General features: G+C 38.5%; 1 protein-coding gene across 1 annotated transcript in view; it reads left to right on the top strand.

Moving 5' to 3' along the window:
• adamts16 (ADAM metallopeptidase with thrombospondin type 1 motif, 16) overlaps nt 1-20,333 on the top strand; it is a 92,909-nt gene that overhangs the window by 20,184 nt on the left and 52,392 nt on the right. Inside the window, exons 8-11 of the mRNA XM_081388156.1 lie at nt 2,898-3,003; nt 3,092-3,229; nt 7,899-8,052; nt 14,771-14,866. Of these exons, the coding sequence (XP_081244282.1) occupies nt 2,898-3,003; nt 3,092-3,229; nt 7,899-8,052; nt 14,771-14,866 (494 nt within the window). The remainder of the gene's footprint in view (nt 1-2,897; nt 3,004-3,091; nt 3,230-7,898; nt 8,053-14,770; nt 14,867-20,333) is intronic.

Raw genomic sequence — 20,333 nt, forward strand, 5'->3', positions numbered from 1 at the left:
GTAAAACACAGCGTTCCTGTAGTTCAAATGGTAGTGCATGATACTAGCAACGCCAGGGTCATGGGTTCGATTCCCAGGGAACGCAGGGTGATATGGATATCTTGAATGCACTGTAAGTTGTGCCAAATGCTTAAATGTAAATCTGAAAGTCAGCGTAAATGCAACTCAAAGAGACTTGCACTGTTTATGATGCCATTACTAATAATCAAACTGCATTAACGTTGAGAAATAAAGAAACGCTGCTCACTGTTCATGTCTGACAAACTTTAGTGGCTTTAAAGCCCTCTGCAGTTACACGTTGAAAGCACTCTTTGTTTTATTGCTTGTAATGTTTCTTAAGATTAGCTGAAAAATAGCTGGCTACACATCATTGTTTTAATTTCTTATTATTTTTTTAATTAGTTTAAACCAGTGGTTCTCGACTCCAGTCCTCGGGACCCGTTGCTCTGCACATTTTGTATGTCTCTCTTATCTGACACACTCAGTTCAGTTCATGGAGTCTCTCCTAATGAGCTGATGATCTGGTTCAGGTGTGTTAAATAAGGGAGACAAACAAAATGTGCAGAGCAGCGGGCCCCGAGGACTGGAGTTGAGAACCACTGGTTTAAACAGTACTACAGTATTATAATGATTTTTTTGAAAATATATAATTAATTATTTAAAGTATTTAAACAGACATCAATATATTGGACATTGAAAAACCAAAAAGCATCTAAATATTGTTGTAATATTGAACTAGGAGGTCAATGGCAACTCCCAGCCCTAACCAATACTAGTCTTGTAAGTAACTGGCCTATTATTGGACACTTTTGCCTAGTGTTTAAATTAATAGTGGCTGATAATGAATATCACATTTACTGTATACATTAGGCATAAGTTACTGAAAGCCTTCACTTATGCTTTATTTACACCACTATGTGACAGAACAAGACAAAAACTTTTAAGCTGATGTCAGGTTTTATTGTAAACCTGTACAAAAGAGTAAGAAAACATAGGTGTGGTGTGACATTTAAGATTAATGACCTAAAACTATACTGTTTGTCTGGTGATGACTGCGCTTAGTCATCACTTAAGCTACTGCTAAATTGCCAAATCATTAGAGGTACAGTAACAACATTTTTCTCTAATAACCTGTTTCCTATGAGAGCTCGAGCTGTGTTCTCCACCCTGTGCCACATAAAAGAATCTCTCCCTGCTAACCCCTAACCCCATTAGCAAAGCTAGCCATACCCCTCAAATGCAAGGCCGCAGTTCAAAGGGTGCTGAGAACACAACATTTGTGGAGTGTCAATGATTAACACTTGAGCGCAGACTGCGGCTCGCACAGCTCACGCTTGGAGGTGAAGGGGTCAGGGGGTCATGGGAGATTTCACGTCCCTCACAGGTCATGGACTGGATGATTAAAGAGCTACGCCGAACCTTTGATACAACCGTACCGCTAGTCTGAGAAAACCACAGAATACAAAATGAATTACCCTCATGCATCATTTCTGCATATGACAGTTTCTTGAGAGCAAGAAATATTGAAAGATATAACATTACATATGATGATTTTTTTTTTTTGACCTTTTAGAAACAAATCAATTGTAATGGGCCCTGAAGGCATTTTTAGTAAAGTATGTGATTTATTTATTTATATATATATATATATATATATATATATATATATATATATATATATATATATATATATATATATATATATATATATATATATATATTTTTTTTTTTTTTTTTTTTTTGTCCCAAATACGATTTTCAATAAGGCTGGAAGACAAATAAATCACAACATAATCTGGTACAACACATTTGTGCAATACATGCAAGTATTTTATCACTTGGTGCGTATGTGTCAAAAAACAGCACATATTTTAAGCGATTAAATCTAAGGAAAATAAATCAGACTCCTTTGGTCCTTTTGGGGTTTGACTTTGTTCCAACGTACACTGGGCTTCATCTCCATAGGTTTTGTATTAAAGAGTTACAAAGTCAGAATTTGTCATAAAATACAGTTCTCTTAGATCTCAGACCAGTATTGCAACACATATAGAATTGTTCAAAGCATTTTGTGAGGTTGCCTTTCTATTATTTTTTATGCCTTCTACAGTTAATATACTACTCCTAGTTGTAGAAGACATAGCATATAATGTGTTTCAGATTCATACTGGTTGAAGTAACTCATATATCTGTTCAGATTTCCTGCAACTGACTCAAAACAACTGGATTTGATCTTTATTTTGAACAGGCAGTTGTGAAACAAATACTCTCAAAATCTTGATCTGATTACATCAGTCCATCACTTGCCATCTCACACTCTTATGTTTATTGCCATTTCACTTTTTTAGATGATGGACACTACTGTTCAAAAGTTTGCAGTTAGCATTCTTATGAAAGTCACATTAAAGACATTTATAACGTTTAAAAAGATTTATATTTCAGATAAGTGCTGTTCTTTTCAAATTAATATTCATCAAAGAACGTTGATATAATAATAATAATAATAAGCAAATCAGCATATTAGAGTGATTTCTGAAGGATCATGTGACACTGAAGACTGGAGTAATTATGCTGAAAATACAGTTTTGCCATCACAGGAATAAATTACATTTTAAAATATATTCACATAGAAACAAGTTCTTTTAAATTGTAATAATATTTCACAATATTACTGTTTTACTGTATTTTTGTCAAATAAATGCGGCCTTGGAGAGCATAAGAGACTTAAGAAACATTAAACAATCTTACCAAACCCAAACTTTTGAACTGCGTTGCACAGTTTGACGATATGAGATGATCAGGTATATGTTTATTTTTGCAGGCTCTTTGGCCCCTTTTTGGCTTGACTTATATAGCCATCATCAATTCATTCATCCTTCCATTCATTGTTTCAATTTCAGGTTTTGCTCCAATCAGTGGAATGTGCAGTAAGTACCGCAGCTGCACGATCAATGAAGACACGGGTCTTGGTCTGGCCTTCACAATTGCCCATGAATCTGGCCACAAGTAAGAGTCAAATTTATAATTAACCTCTATTAGATTCCCTCATATCCAGTTGCCTGTACTGGATCAATGAAAGCCTTGTTTTCCACAGCTTTGGTATGGTCCACGATGGCGAAGGCAATGTGTGTAAGAAGTCGGTTGGAAACATTATGTCTCCCACCTTGGCTGGGCATAATGGTTTATTCTCCTGGTCATCCTGTAGTCGACAATATCTAAACAGATTTCTAAGGTGAGTAAAGACTTGTTTTGACATCTAGGATCTGATGTTTTCAATGCATCAATACAATTACAGTGTTGTGTAAACTATAATAAACTTTCAGTCACGTGGAGAGACTATGCCAAAATCAAATGCTTTACCCATTGGCAGCACAAAGTGGCATTCGAAAAACAGTGCAAAGATTAACAACATGCCCTTTACTAAGCATCTCCTGTCCATTAGTCATCCATGCAGAATCACCCAGCCTGAGCCCAGTGAGAGTCTAGACACCAACCTCATCTTTTAAAAGTAGTATTTGTAGTGCTGTTTTGGTTGTGATATGTAAAAGCAAGCAGCTCCAGCAGGTTTTAAATGTCACTTTCTGTCTGAGAGCCACGTCTGTGCTCGTGAAAGTGGATCAGCTTGACCTTTTGCCCTTAAATTAACCAAGGTGTCAAATGAACCGGCCTCGTGCTCCGTTATCGTGATGAGCTCATCTGGGCGAAGATCCAGTAGTTCTAGGCCTCAGCAGGAGAGAGTAGGGGTTTCTTTGCCAGGCAATGTGATTGTAGGTAAACCGCTTGTAACAGCTGGTCTGATGTTGTATGCACCAGTACACTTGTTGCTTCATTATGTTGTATGCACTAATATACCCGCTTCATTATTAACACTCCCTGTGATATATTATTCCCGCCTCGGCTCGACCATGTTTAGGGCGGTGCTGATGGCGCCGGCGAAGTTTTGGCACTCTGCCAGCTAGATGCATGAGTGTTTCAACCAGGTCCGGTACCCGGGTGAGGCGGGGCTTTAGTTCTTTTCTGTCAACTCTGCATATATCCTTCGCAATCGATTTCGCACGTTTGCCGATGGAGCGTGTTCAGACTAGAGTTCTCAACGGGCCTGAAAATTACAACCCGACCCGACCCGGCCCGTGGCTTTTAAAGCCCGGACCCGATGTAACCCGACACATAAACATGAATTATCTGCCCGAACCCGGCCCGCGGCCCGACGCCGCGTCGGATTTTTTTTTTCTCTTATACACGTATTATCATGACCAGCAGATGGGAATTCAAATCAACCTTTAATGTTCATGCCTTTTAACAATACAAACAACTGAAACAATAAACTTTAAATATATAAATAGGCTGTAGTAGCGACGGTGAATTCACCTGCGGCAAGTTTACTTCTCACCAACTCCATCTTCTTCTCCAGACTAAAGGCGTGCACGCAGCGGCGTCAGGTCTGCCCCCGCCCCTCTCCATGATGCACGTTACACGCAGCAGCAAGACTTTCTTTACGGTGAACAGCAGCGAAGATTAATAAATGTGTTTTTTTTTGTACTGAGCGGAAAAGATTAAGCCCGAGGTCCGACCCGAGTCATTTGATTATATTTCCGGCCCGAACCCGCGGGTCCCGTCGGGTTTGTCGGGCCGACCCGACCCATTGAGAACTCTAGTTCAGACCATTATGTTCTGACCGTGTTTGTGCAGGACCAAGCTCTGGGGACATCAACTTACAGGGACTGATGGAAGCTGTACAAAGTACACAGGCTACAACCTAGCCTAATGTCAATGAATTTTAATGGACAGTGAAACAAAGGCAGAACACCGTACAATTTGATTGGTATCATTATTTGATAGAACACCAGCACAGTAACTTAATATTGACGCGCGGATAAAAAAAGGCAGAGTACCGTAACTCAATTTGAGCGTTCCAAAACAAAGCCAAAGAGTGGTAAATGGTGTTACGGTGTTCTGCCTTGGTTTCTCATGGGCTTTTGGAAGTTACTGTTAAGACAACCCATTATTTTCTCGAAAAAACAACGGAATTGATTCAAGATACTTATCCACGTGATAAAGGACGTCTTGAATGTGCCAAAAATCTCAATAACTCATTTTCGACCAAAAGCGAAGTTACGGTCTTTTGCCTTTGCACAGCAGAGTTGCAGTTGGATTCCTGTCAGTCTTGAGATTTAGTAAATGTAAAAAAATAAAAATAAAGTTCCATAAAGTATGCTCTCTGTAGCTCAAACCATAGAACATGGTGCTAGCCATGTCAACATCGTGGGTTAGATTCCTAGGGAATGTATGAACTGATCAAATGTATACCTTGAATGCAAAGCGTCTGACAAATGCATAAATGTAAAGTCCTTAAGTTCAGTAGAGCATTCTCGGATGTCATTGCATGTTCTGAGTTCATGGAACTCGCAAACTCAGTAAAGGCCGCTAGCTTGTGCGGGAGCTGCAGTCGGACAAGGTCCATTTTCCGCTGAACTGTCGGAGAGAACTCCATTATATTGCAAAGGCAAAAAATATGCACTCTGCCATAGAGTGCTGCAGGGATGACACATTTTTATAGGCCAAACCCCGTAAACGAGTTTTAGCACTTACAGTTCCATTATCCTGAAGTCAAAGTTTTTTTTTTGTTTTTTTAATGGGCTTTTGGTCAAATGCCTAAAAAAGCTCTGTGGTTAAGAGAAGCTCAAGATATTTTCAAATTCCAAAACAAAATCAAATAACTAGCGACGATGAAAGACAGCTGTGTTGTTAAAAGTTGTGCCTGAGCAAACCTCAAAGACTACATCCTTAAGAATCATGCACTTAATAGTGTGTGTCAATGGGGGGAAAAAATCCTATTGGGTTTTTGTCAAGGGAACCAGAGTGATGCTAACTTCCGGGTTGGCCTACAAAAATACCACTTCACTGCAGCACTCTATTTCCCCAATAACATACGCTGACTGATACTCTGACTCTCTTTACGACACATTACCTGGCAGGGAACTAAGCATATGAGCTCCACTGACTTCACTCGCATTGGTAGTTGCCCTTTATTTGCATAATATTAAAACTTTTCTCAACTTTCTCAAATTGGACATGCCTACATCTGGTCGATAATGGTCACTGTCTCTCATGTCACCAGAATGGAAGACTGCAGACCTCATAGAGCAGTTGTGGCCTAATGGACAGAGAATCAGACTAATAACCCAAAGATCACAGGTTTGATTCGCAATACTGGCAGGAAATGGGGTTGCTCCAGGTGTGCGTGTCCACGCTTTGCAGTGTGTGTGTTCACTACTCACTGCTCCTAATGTGTGTGCACTAATTTGGTTGGGTTAAAGGACAAGGACAGAGTTACCATACTTGGCCTTTACGTCGTGTCAGTTCAGTTCTCCATTAAAAGTGATTGGGATCATGATGCTTTATTGCTGACTCCCCAAAGTTTGTGGTTTGAGTTTCTCCATCTCATTTAGTTCCTCATTTAGCATCCTGAAGCCGTAAGTGTTGCAAATTGACGTAAGGAACCAACCAGTCAATCCAGTCAGACTGCATGGTTAATCAAATTCATATGTACCGAAACCTTTAGTGTGACAGTGGCATTAGTGTTACCAGAGTCTGCCTGTGAGCCACAGCTCTTACAGGGCATCTGAAGGCGACAAACTGCAGAATGATCCTCCCTCATTTCTCTTTCCACACCCACGGCACCCCAGTGTGCTGCCGATAAATACGGCAATGCTCTCTCCGTCAGCTGTCCTCCCATCTGTTTCTCATTCCTCATGAGCAGCCTCACCTACGTCACCATGTGCCTATCGACATTCAGCCAGCAGATCACAAGACCTTCAAGTAGCTAAAGCCTGATCTGCTTTCAGACCCTCTCTCGTTCCTCTTCACAGCCTTCCGCTTTTATCACTCCCCTCACTAATAAAACAGAGCTCGAAAGGGAGTCTGGCTGGGTCTGGTTTGTGCAGGTCTGTCTTAAAGCTGCCGGTCGCCTTAATCTGGGGGGAAACTTAAAGAGGTGACACTGGGAAAACTGAGTGGTGATGAGGAACTGAATCAGATTCATCTGACTCTGACATTCCTGCCTCTGTGGGCCAGATGCTGCTTCATTGATCCTTCTCCAGATAATTGGAAGCAGGAGCGGAAAAGGACAGGGTTTCCCTTCACAGGATCCACTGAAACACAGAGGGATTCTGGGATAGCTGGATGTAGTAGACTTCAACTTTATATTGCAGTGTTCTGCAGCAACTGTATCTGTATGTACAGATACAAACCGTTCAGTTGACTACTCATCTTTACTAAAGTAAAAACTTCCTCCAAATCATGCATCCCTAAACTCAAGTATTGTTTGGGAGCAGCAGTGTGCCGACTTTCTGTTCAATCAGTGCTGCTTTAAAACAATCAGTATTGTAAAAAGTGCTATATTAATAAAGGTGACTTGACTTTACTTGACTTTGACTTTCCTTATTTTGGTTGATCACCTCTATTAGTATGTTTTTACCATGCTTGTTATATAGTATAGAACTAATAGACCAGTTGATGTGACCCCCATTACAAATATACATCCCACACACACTCACATACTGACACACTCTCGTCATTGCGCGGGCGAGCGGCCCGGAGAGTCTGCTAAACTACTCAGAGCTCATTCAGGGTTTCACTGTATGTCTGATTGTGTAAAACACACGGTATTAAACAATGTAAAATTCTTTCTCATGATCCTTGTCTCTCATGATATCGTTTACAAGCGGAGCCTCTCTGTCGGCCTGTATAATAACGGCAGCATTGAATAACATACGTCATGATAAAGTCTAAATGTAGAAATCTCTAAATGTAGCCAGGGGAACTACTGTTGTTATGTTGTCATGGTGTCCATCTCTACTGTACAAGAGTCAAGCTGTTTTACAGTTGTGTTTCTGTCTCAGTACCGCCCAGGCCACCTGTCTGTCTGATGAGCCCAACGCCATACAGGAGTACAAATACCCCGAGAAACTTCCTGGAGAGCTGTATGACGCCGACACGCAGTGCAAGTGGCAGTTTGGAGAGAAAGCTAAACTGTGCACTCTGGACTTCAAGAAGGCAAGGCCATTAATATCAATATTTCATATTGTTTTATCAATGAAATCACTTCTGAAAAAAGTTCTGGTCATATCAGAAATATCACATTCATGAGTTGCATGAATGGCACCATGACACATTCTTGAATGGCATGAATGGCACCACATGACACATTCTTGCTAATTTTTTTGTAAAGACCATTGTGTAAATACTGTAAGATAAGCTATTTAATCTTGACAGGAAACACTGCTCATTTAGCCTGTTAAGGATGCGAATATTTATGCTACGAAACAACTACACATGAATGATAAAATATGTATGAAATTGCCCGGCATATGCATTTTACTTTGACCAAAATCAGAGGAACAGCCTTAGTTATTACTTCCAATTTGGACGTTTCTATGAGCACTTGAGTTTCCATGCTGATAAATGCTTAACTAGGTTAGTGCTGGTTTAGTGTTGGTCTGCTTAGACATACTGGTCTCCAACCAAACTTTCTGCTCAAGCAAGCTTGTTCTTGTGAAGCTAGTTGGTCAAGGAAATCTTGTTGATTAAGCTAGTTAAGAACACTGGTTGTAACTAGTGCACCAACTTCCAAACATACACTTCTGTTCAAAAGTTTGGAGTCAGTAAGATTTGTTGATGGTTTTGAAAGAAGCACCTTATGCTTACCAAAACTGAAGTTATTTGATCAAAAATAATTATAATATCAATATAAAATATTATTACAACGGTGTTCAATGTGAGTATTATTCCTGTGATGCGAAGCTGAATTTTCAGCATCATTACTCCAGTCTTCAGTGTCACATGATCCTTCAGAAATCATTCTAGTTTGCTGGTTTGCTGCTTAAGAAACGTTTCTGATTATGATCAATTTTTAAAATACTTGTGCGGATTAACATTTTTATGGGAACCAAGATTTTTAAGGATTATTTGATGAATAGAACGTTTGAAAGAATGATATTTATTATTGATTAAAATGTTGAAATATAAATATTTTTCAACATTATAAGTCCCTTTAGTGCCACTTTTGATCAATTTAATACATCCTTGCTGAATAAAAATATTAATTTATTTAAAAAGAAAAAAATCTTACTGACCCCAATTTTTTTATCTGGTAGCCCTAGTGAAAAAATAACTATGGAAAAAATGTATTTAAAATACATTTATTTTATACTAAGTATACTATACATACTGTATGTACATTTGCATTCATATAGCTTTAGACTTACTGATATAAATTTGAATTTATTAATTATTACTAATTTATTATTAAACGTATTTGTAGTAGACTTAGCATAAAATAAATGTATTTCAAATACATTTTGGTATTTATTTTTCGCTAGGGTTAAGTCTTGTTTTCAAATTTAAGTGAGTTTGAGCTCTTAGTATATTTATTTTTCACTAGGGTACGTATGCAGCTTCAAATGTCTTCTCAACGGAAAAATGAGACTGATACATTTGATCCAGCCTGAGCTGCGTTACGGTTAAAGTTATTTCAAACTGATAAGAATCCATTTGTGTGGTTCTTATCATGGAGTTTATGGTCATCATTTGGAAAGAGGAAGCTGATCCAGGTTCACAAGGAGAGCAGGGATCAAGCGTGACAGTGTGATTGAGAGGAATGCCTCACCTGAGACAGAAACCAGCGCTCGCGGTCACTTCACTGAGGCCTGGAGAGATCTGTCACGCTGCACCACAGCACACATGTGCCACATTTTCTATATAATCATGTTTTTTTAGGATATGGCCCTGACAAAACACACGCATGGCTGTTCGGCAAGCTCCACTGTTCATGATTTAGAATGTACAATGGCCAAAAATATATATTTGTTTGTTACATTAATTTTGTTGGTTTCAACATCACATTAAATTTGGAAAAAGACACGATTTGTCTTGGATTCATATCTCAAACCTGCCATTTTTATAGACTTTTTATAGTCATTGTATGCAGGGTTTGACATTATCACCCGCCAACCTGCCAAATAGGGGTGAAAATCCACAGTGGCGGGTAACGCATATCAACACGCTAGCCAATTTGGCGGGTTATGGCATCATTACCAAAGCCCTTCCCTTAAAAAGATCCTCAAACATTAGCAAAACAAAGAATAAAGAGGGTCGCGCACTGAGAAAAACGCTGCGGAGTGCCACGTCTTTAAAATTTGAAAACCTTGTTTTCTACCATACTTATACTGTATATATTTGGTACCATACCATACGCATAGCGGCGGCATCACTCGGCGTCTATCGAGATGTCCGAGGCACAGTGCTTCCAGTCTGGTGTGCTCCGCCGGAGCCCTAGGAGACAATTAAGAGGCCACTTTTCCCAACCTGTTCTAATAAATGCCACATGTACAAGACTTTTGGGGGAAAAGCTACCTAGCGTCTTTATTGCTACGTGCAGGCAAAATCAAGACAGTTATAAAAGAATCACAGAGAATTTTGTATTTTATTTGAATGGTACCCTTAAACAGTGATTGACTGTCGTAAAGCTGAAAGCAATACAATGATTCAGAATCAGATTTAAATCTAAGCATGTGACATTGATACTCTGGTATGTTTCTGATCATTTTGTTTTGGCTAGTAGAAGTTTTGAATGGCCGATAACTTCAAAATTTAGCAGCCAAATTTTCTGGTGAGTGAAAAAGTTCATTTCAAACCCTGACTATGTGAATAAATAAGTATATCAGATGTTTGGACACAAATGTGATGCTTAAAATGGAATGCATCTTTTTCTTCTTCTTTTTTTTAATAACACATTTACAACACAAGACGTAACAACATACCAACTTTGTAAGGCACACTCACTGGCAGCATAAAAATACCATAATATGTTTACAGATATTTTGGAAACATTTTAAGCTCACACATTTTCTCCGAAAAACAATGTTACAGCCAGTTATTTTACTTTAAAATGTGTGTTATGTGTTGGAATGTCTGTTTTTGTTTTGGTCTGTGCGATACCGCATGTTGCCAATTTACCCAACAGTATTTTCACACCCCGGGTTGCCAGTTTTGCAGAAAACACAGAGTATTGCAGTCATGGAAGCCAGCAAACGAACTGAGTCAGAGATCAAAGAGTCTACCCGACCTAAAAAGCTTCAGCATCCATTTAAAAATCTCTATGAACAGGACCATATTAAAACGCGGACAAATCAACTCATCAGCTTATAGTGTAAGGCTTGTCACCTAACTATGTCAAATGCGCTCACTCCTGTTGTGAGTCCTCAATCTGGCAACCCGCGTGACTCTTCAATATTTTGAATTGGGATTGCAGTACCCAATCTTTAACTGTCAATACTACATTCTGCACCTTTAAAATGGATCAGACTTGAAAAGGTACTGGTGTAAAGTTTTCCCTAACCCTAACAAAAGACAATAGCCCCTTTCACACAGCATCCCGGTAAATTACTGTAAAATTATGACTTTTGTAGTAAATACACAACTTACCAGTTGCCAACTTACCTTTACCAGTAAGATACCATTCCCACATCAGTACCAAAATACCGTACCATTATAAACTCTGTGATGCCAGTCATCAGAAATTATCTAGGATATACTGAGCCATTTTGTTCATCCACCTGGATAAGAAGAAGCGCTTTACTTTCACAGTCTGTCCAATTTGACTACATTTACTTCTGAGACACAGGCATAGGAGGATGATCTCACAGAATGTTCTTTTGGTCTTTAAAACACAAGACGCATAATAGTTACTATAGTATTACAGTTAGTACACAAGCACTGCAGACCCGCAACGCTGATAAATGGAAAAGAAGGCGAACACGAGATGCAACACTAAGTTTAGATGTCTGTCTAACGCATGTTTACAGCAGAAACAGTTCCAACAGAGCTTTATGATTGTCCCAAAGCAGACTTCTTCCATCAGCACGTTCTGACCTTCTACAGTACGTACTCGTACCGGTAATCCTGTTCTTGTGTGAAATGGGTTAAAGCAGACTTGGGTGCTTTCTGTGAACATTTGACCTGTGATCACATTTGACCTGCATTCTTTAGTCCAGGGATTCTGATGCCCGGATAGCTCAGACGGTCCGATTATTCAAAACATCACTGCATGTTCAAAACTGAGAGGAGAGCACTTTCTCTATTTTTCTATTGCTGAAATCTGTAAATCTGTTGTAACGCCAGGAATTCAGGTCGTCTGAACTCAATAGAGATTTGTTAAAATAATTTTTCCAATGTAGTCTAGTCTATGCATCTAAAATTGGACCTCCCCGTAGAGAAATCTGATAGAGTGCAGCTCCGACAGACTTCGCTCCAGGCCTGCACGGTCTCGTGAAGCAAAGGCAGAGCTAAATATACTTTGGAGGGACGCCAGTGGGAAGCTCTGTTTGCTGGGCTCGTATTGTCCTGATCTCACCTAACAGTTTTTTTTTTTACCTACTATGGAAGTCAATGACTGCCGTCAACTGTCTGGTTACCAACATTCTTCAAAATATCTTTATTTTTTTGTTCAACAGAAGAAAAACTCATTCAAGGTTTCTTATTTTGTGTTAATAAACACAATGTAAATATAGCCATACCAACAAAAAAATATGTATTGTTGGGTAGTAAAGTGTACCAACAACCCAGAATCTGAAGCTTCAAATGGAAATGGAACATGAATTTACATTGGACTATAAAAACAAAGCACAAAGAGGGGCCTGCTCATTTCATGTCACTGAACGGGATAGAAATTGTTCTGTAGATGATCTTCAAGCAAAGCTGTTCTGTCATCCTGAGCTCTCACTGCTTTCACCATGAATTAGCATCTTCATATTCTCTGGCAGTCAGAGCTGTGATAGGACTGAGATGTTCAAGCTCAGCAGGAACAACAGGGACGGATTCGAGGAGGTCTCGCTTTAACACACAGCTGCAGAACTTGTGCTGGGATTTCTGTGATCACTCTGGCAAACTGCCTTCTATTCCTCCCATCTGTGCTCCCATTGTCAAAATATGATTCAATAATCCAGATGTGAATTATATATGGACATATAAAACGTGCAGCCGTTTCTTGCTCTTCTTGCTCTTGTTTCATAGAGAGAAAGTGAATGAGAGGAAGACGTAGATATCTGGGACAGTAAAAAAAAATATTTAGGCCCTGTTTACACCTGGTATTAAGGTGTGTTTTGGTCAATCGGATCACAAGACGAGGGAGACACATTCCCATTTACACCTGGTGTTTTAATGTGTCTCTTTTGTCCACTTTCAAACACTTCTGTCCTGATTTTTTCGAGGGGAGGGTCTATGGGCGGATAAATGTATGTGTTTTTTAGATCTTTCGATCTAATGGACAAAATAAAATCGCGCAATTTACATATGAACGTGCCCGGAGACGACGGAAAAACATACGAAGCGCATCAGCTTTAGTTTCTGCTCTGACAGCCGCAAGATCACGCCGAATGCTGTGAGTGTATGTTAGAAATCAGGAATAGTGAGAGAACATTGTGCTTGGGAAGTTTTCTTCTTCAAACCAAACTTGGGTCTAATGACAAAGTTTAAATCATGTCTGGCTACATCTCTTCTCATAATGTTTATGCATCAGGTCAGTAGACGGAGAGTAGACGGTCTTTTGTGGCTGTTCGAACACATTCGACCACATGAGCATCTACTCTAACAAAGCAATCCGGTCAAATGCGTTTTTGACTACCTCTGGAAGTGGTCGAAAGTGGACAAACTCAAAACGTTTTAGACCTCGTTTACACTTGTATTTAGTGTCGTCCACTTGTGATCCGATCGACCGAAATGCATCTTAATATAAGGTGTAAACAGAGCCTTAGGGTGTCTGAAGATTTCATAAATTATTCTTCAGTGAGGGACATTTTTGATTACTTGAAATATTGTTCATGCAATAGCCTACTGCATTTATTTTTAAACATTTATGACATTTGCTTGAATAAATGTCTGATAATGAGCTTGGTCATTCTTCTAGTTTGGTATATAAGGTGTGAATGTTTGTAGATTATTAGACATGCAAAAATAATTCTATATATATTTTTCAGTTGGTAAAAAAAACAGTTTTTTACTGTTCTGAATCATTTTCCAATACTTCCCAGTTTTAATAAACATATTCTCATATCATGGTGTAAAATAAAAACATTTCTGTTTGAAGAGTTCTGTTCAACATCTGGCAGAAATGTGACCGCCTGTCACTTCTCATCTCTGTGATAATAACCAAGTATAAACTCAATTGTTCTCTAAATGTTTGGTGTGTTGGTAATAACAGCAGGATTGAGAATAGCAATATTTGTTTTAAAATCATTACAAAATTTTAATGTAAATTGAAATGTATTAAATATTATTATGTTAAAAGGGAAGTAAAAACTACTAACTACTAACCCTAACCAAACAGTCTACTTATACTCTAATGATAGTTAGTCGACATGTAGTTTCAAAGTTACTTCAAAGTTGCAAAGTCAAAAGTGGGCTTTCGAAATAAAGTGTAACCTAAAAAAAGTTCAGTTAGTTGCAGAATCACCAACATACAGAATGTTTGGCTTATGATGCTGAAGCTTAAAACAAACCAGACAGGTCATTATTATATCCAGAGACCATAAACAGTGTGTCATTATTCTGTACAACTGCCTTTTGGACTCATACAGCTTGTGAAGAACATCTATCCATTGCGTAATGTGTTATAATACTTAATTTGTTCAGTATAAATATCACTCAGACTTCTGTCAAAATGGCAGGTTATTTAATGCATTCATATCAACACGTCTGTCTGATGTGTGTCATACAGGACATCTGCAAAGCCCTGTGGTGCCATCGGGTTGGAAGAAAATGTGAGACCAAGTTCATGCCAGCCGCCGAGGGCTCTTCCTGCGGTCCCGAGATGGTGAGTCACAACCACAGATGTGTTCAGAAGCGTCTCACCTTAAAAAGAAGTCAAGTTATACCCGTCCCTTTCAGCTCAAGTGGCACAAAGGAAATAGCCAAATGGTCTGTTTCTTGTCATTGAAAGAGTTTAATCATTTACATCCTCTCATGGTTATTCAGCCTGTGACATTAACCCGGCGGGGAGAAAGCATTCTGGGGGGTTATGTTGTTCTTTCAGATGGGTTTTTAACAGATGTCAAGTGTCTTAAATGAGTGTTTCCAGGGAGGCCGAGCAGAGAGAGGCTGTTGTAAATGCCAGCGGATATAATGAGTGAACAATTCGTGTTGAGAGTCACGAAAACAGAATAGTGACAGTGATGTTCACAAGACAAGCTGAGAACTCAGTGTACTAGAAAAGGTTCAGGTCGACAGTGGAAACCCTTGTGAAAAAGAAGTGCGCTTTATTGTATTGAATGTGCACTCGTACTTGAACGTGTGCACTCGTACTTGGACGGACGAAAAGTCGGACAAAACGAAAGTTCCGATAGTCTTTTCTTCCCTATTGTGATGTGAAATGGCTTCTGGAAGAAAATGTAGGATGGGACTTGATTTTGCCCAGTTTGCAGTCAGTTGTGGAGGATATTTAGTCCCACCCTCTGCGAAGACATACGTCATGAAGAGAACAGATGTCATTTCGAGGGCGAGAGGAGTTTAATGTTTTTGATATAACCGGTAGTTCACACACAAATTAAAATGTTGTCATCATTTACTCACCCTCATATTGTTACAAACCTGTATGAGTTTCTTTTTTCTGTTGAACACAAAAGAAGATATTTGAAAGAATGTTGGTAACCAGACAGTTGATAGTAGACACTGACTTCCATTGTATTTTTTTTTTTCCTACTATGGAAGTCAATGGCTACCGTCAACTGTTTGATTACCATCATTCTTTAAAATATCTTCTTCTTTTTTCAACAGAATTTTTTTATTTATTTTTTATAATGGTGTGTGAGGGTAAATCATTTATAAGCACTGCAACATTCTGTAATAAAATGTAAGTGCACTTAAAGCCAATATTAGGCCTCAGTTCACTTTGGACATTTAAGCAACTTTTATAAATGTGAAGACAGAAAACTTAGAAAACAACTTTACTGGTGTGCATCTTGAGACAAAACAATGGCACTGACATATTTTAAGATATGTGACCCTGGATCACAAAACCAGTCACAAGTAGCACAGGTATATTTGTGGCAATAGCTAACAATACATTGTATGGGTCATAATTATCGAAAATCATTAGGATATTAAGTAAACATCATGTTTCATTAAGATATTTTGTACATTTCCTACCGTAAATATATAAAACATTTATTTTTGTGAGTGAATGCAGCACAATCGCGAACATAAATGGACAACTTTACACTTTCATGACTATGTTTACTTAAGAATTTAGAATACACTCTAAATTAACCTTTGTTATAATAATTTTATTCATGCTTTAAAGAAGTGCACTTATTTTGATGTGTTGATTAACATACTAAAACAGTACTTGATTATAATTTTAACTGTAGTGTATTATTCAATATTACGTTCATATATTTTAAATGTACTAAATCAGGGGTTCTCAACCTTTTGCAACTCATGGCCCACCAATGAGTGTTTAAAAACATTCTGAGGACCACCTTTCCACATATGATAGTATGAACACAGAATAACAGAAAATTCTAAAAGTACAATGATATACTCTGCTGTTAATCTGTTATGCCACTGTAGCAGAGTCAGCTATATAGATGAAAACTGTCCTTGTATCAAAAAGACTTTGCAGGTTTACTCAGTAACCATTCCTGTAACAATAACAGGCTAACACACCTGTAACAACAGGTCAGACACACAAGAGGGGATTCTCTCTATTCGCTGCAACACGATCTCTATAACACGAATGTTATTTCTCGTGCCATTTATATGGCAAAAATGTTTTTTGCGTGCATATGCGTAGGATTAGGGGTGGGGAGTGCGTGCGTATTACACGCCATACAGTGCGTATCATATGCACGCCAAAAAATGTTTGCCGTATAAATGGCACGAGAAATAACATTTGTGGTATAGATACGAAATGTTCAACAAAGTTCATTCACCCCAATTTACATAACCTATACTGTAAGTGTAATTTATCAAATACAGTTAGTGATATGAACTTGACTGTTTAAAACAATATTAAACAGCCCAGTTTTGTTCAAATGTCTCTGCAGCTTTGATGGTTTTAGTGCCTCATATGACAACATTTCTCCACATTCAACACCTGAATCCACATTCAAAAACATTTCTCCACATGCGCCTTCGGCTTAAGGGCGTCGCACACCAGATGAGAAGCGCAGCGGCACATCTTTAAAATTCGAACCCATTATTTTCTATGAGTGTGTGTAGCCTACACACACCGGCGGCATCTGTCCTCAGCACCAGCTATGGCTCAAGATTCTGTTCAAAAACCTGTCGCGCCACAGAGCGCCATTTACATAGTTTTATATTAAATTTACTACATTACATTTGTATCAAAGCGTCATTAATGTAGCCTATATACTGACTTCACCCTGTGCTGCAAGATACATTTAGTTTTATATTCAAATTTACAGAAATCAGCTGCGTGGATGAAAATGACCGGATTTTCAGGTGAGATTCTCAATTAATTCAGTTAATGTACGTCCTGAGGTAAAGTGTTCAGACTGCAGACTCAGCAACGATTGTATTTAATTGTAATTGAAAATTGAATTGCAATCATAACATAGTACAGACATTATCTTAATTTCGTAATGTCCTTAAACATAACAATATTGCTGGCCATAAACTGAGAAAGTGCGCGTGTTCGATACCTCGAGTTGTAGACGCAGCGCGCGCTGCGCTTCTCGTCCGTGTGCGACTCCCTCAGTACCTGCCCTTATAAAACCAAATTTAATGTATTCAGCGTCGTATTTTCTCACCACACACTTCAAAGCTTTTCCCTGCACAGGTCTGTCTCCCACATCTGCTTTTCTTTTCAGAAAACGATTAATAATATAACAGTAACGTAATGTTACTGCGTCTGATCGAACAAACGTTCAATCTGACATGATTGGTTTTGTGATATTTAAACCTAAATTTGCTTTTAGATAATGCATTTTGACTTGACTTGAGTGTTTTTGATCATATAAATTCATAAGAACAATTAGATAATTAGAAAATAACAAGATTTGTAAATTAAAAAAATAAATAAAAATTATTTTGGGGGTAGTCTACCACTGCCTATACACGGCCCACCAGATGACGCTCCGAGGCCCACCAGAGGGCCGCGGCCCACCGGTTGAGAATCACTGTACTAAATTATAACCATCATTATAAGTGTGCCATTACAAATATGTTCACATACATGACAGACAAGTTTCAATAGAAATAACATTAAAGTATATTTTAGTTTACCATAAATGCTTGTCAGTACACTTTAACCATATTTCAAAGACAATAGAAGTAATTATGAAATTACTGTGCATCCAAAGTTTAAGTCAGAAAGCACTCTAAAGCTCATCTAATTGCATTTTATATAAATTTTAAGCTATTATACATGTTCGATTGATTTCAGTTACATGCAGTTAAGTACCCGAAAACATTACAAGTAGTTTCCACTTAAGTATATTCTTTGAAGGTGTATTATTTCCGTAGTAAGTACTCTTTTATAAAAGTATGCTAATGTGCACTTCTTTTTTTACATGAAACATGAGCTCAAATGAATGAATGTATGCAGTTGCAGGCAGTTTGACACCACGTCAGCATAGGTGTTTTTTATTCCTTAGGGTCTGTCCGTCGTCTCAGGTCATCTTAACTCATCAAAACGCTTTAATCGGATTTCAAGCTAAAGACGTGTGTGGTGTGGATCAGATTTTACAATGGAACTTTTGCTGTTCAGGCTACAAAAACGTATCAGATACACTAACCACACAAATAGACAGACAGACAGATCACTGCTGTGTTCATCAGTGTTAGCTGTTACAGTACTCGTCATTGCTCTCCTCCCTTTCTCTTCGTCCCTTAGGATGCCTTTCCACTGATTCAGGCCCTTCACAGCAGATTGGGTTTAATGAGCTCATGCTGGCCGGGGCTGACCTCCTGGGCCGTTTCTTTACTAACTCACGTTACTGAAGTATGTTTGGGGCATTAGGGTAATTACAGACCCATCCTGAGGTGCAGGAACAAGAGCACTTCTCTTACAAACACACTCTCCTGTTCCAGCGCGTGTCATCTCGAGCGCTGGTGGTCTGAGATGTCTTTCACATGTGTTCTTCGAGACACTTGGAGGTGTTCGGTTTGTGATATATTAAAAACGACAGTTTAATCTGAGAGAGAACCAGTGACGGTACGCAGCACTAATGATGACAGTCTTCTCTAGGAATCTTGACAATCCGCTTTCAGGAAATATCAGCCCCATCCCATGAGTTTCAGTTACACAGAGGGTGTGAAAAGCACTGGACTGGGACTATCATTCATTCAGTCCTTAACCTCTCATACAAAGTTGAATTGGATGGAATGGTGTCTGATGGGAATTAAACATGAAAAACAATAATTTGCCGTTTTTCTGATAAAAATGTGATTTTACAATGCAATAAAACAAATCCAGGCTTGCTGTTCTTGTTTGCAAGGATGCACAATTTGTCCAAAAATATTATGATTATTTATCAGTATTGCAACCAATGAATGAATGCATGAAAGAAATTATTAAAGAAAATATAAAAATTACGAAATAAAAAACAAAATAAGAAATATTACTTCTGTGATACTGTAAAATAAAAAAAATATGTATAATAATAAATTTCTTAATTCTCTTTTGTTACTCGTTATAAGTATGTGAAGATGGTTGATGCATGTTGCATTACCAAATATATATTAAAGCAGTCAAGCAGACATGTGACACCAATAGGACACTACAATGTAGTTGTAGTCAATTATCAGTCATTAATGATTTAAATTTTAGACCATTCCTCACAATACTGTTAAATATACCGTATGCTTCATATGAACCATTTTTATGATAGTTTTATCGTGCATGTTTAGTCATTTTGAAGGTTTATAATTATTAGATGGAAAAGAGCAGAAATTATATGTTTTAATAAATCCCCTTTTGTGTTCATACTGTCAGAAACATTTCAGAATGTTTAGTTTTAGTGTCTTCTGTTTAAGTTCAAGTCATGGTTTTCTTTGTCTCTGTCTTGTGTGTAAGCTGTGATTGTTGCTGTCAGTCCCATATGGATTATTAGACTCACCAGTCCAAGTCGATTCCCTAACCTTTCCGGCCCCAATGGTTCCTTCCAACCTCCAATATCCTTCGTCGCAGCTGGTCCCGCCTAGCTCAAAGTCCTCTTCGCCGTTCAGCTCCAAGTCTACTTTGTCGGCCAGCTCCAGGTCTCTTTAGCCGCAGATAGGCGCGCCCAGTCTCCCTCTTCCGCCTCCTCTGCTTAATCCTT

The sequence above is a fragment of the Scardinius erythrophthalmus genome, assembly GCF_964197995.2.
Source record: "Scardinius erythrophthalmus genome assembly, chromosome: 16".
Taxonomy (NCBI): domain Eukaryota; kingdom Metazoa; phylum Chordata; class Actinopteri; order Cypriniformes; family Leuciscidae; genus Scardinius; species Scardinius erythrophthalmus.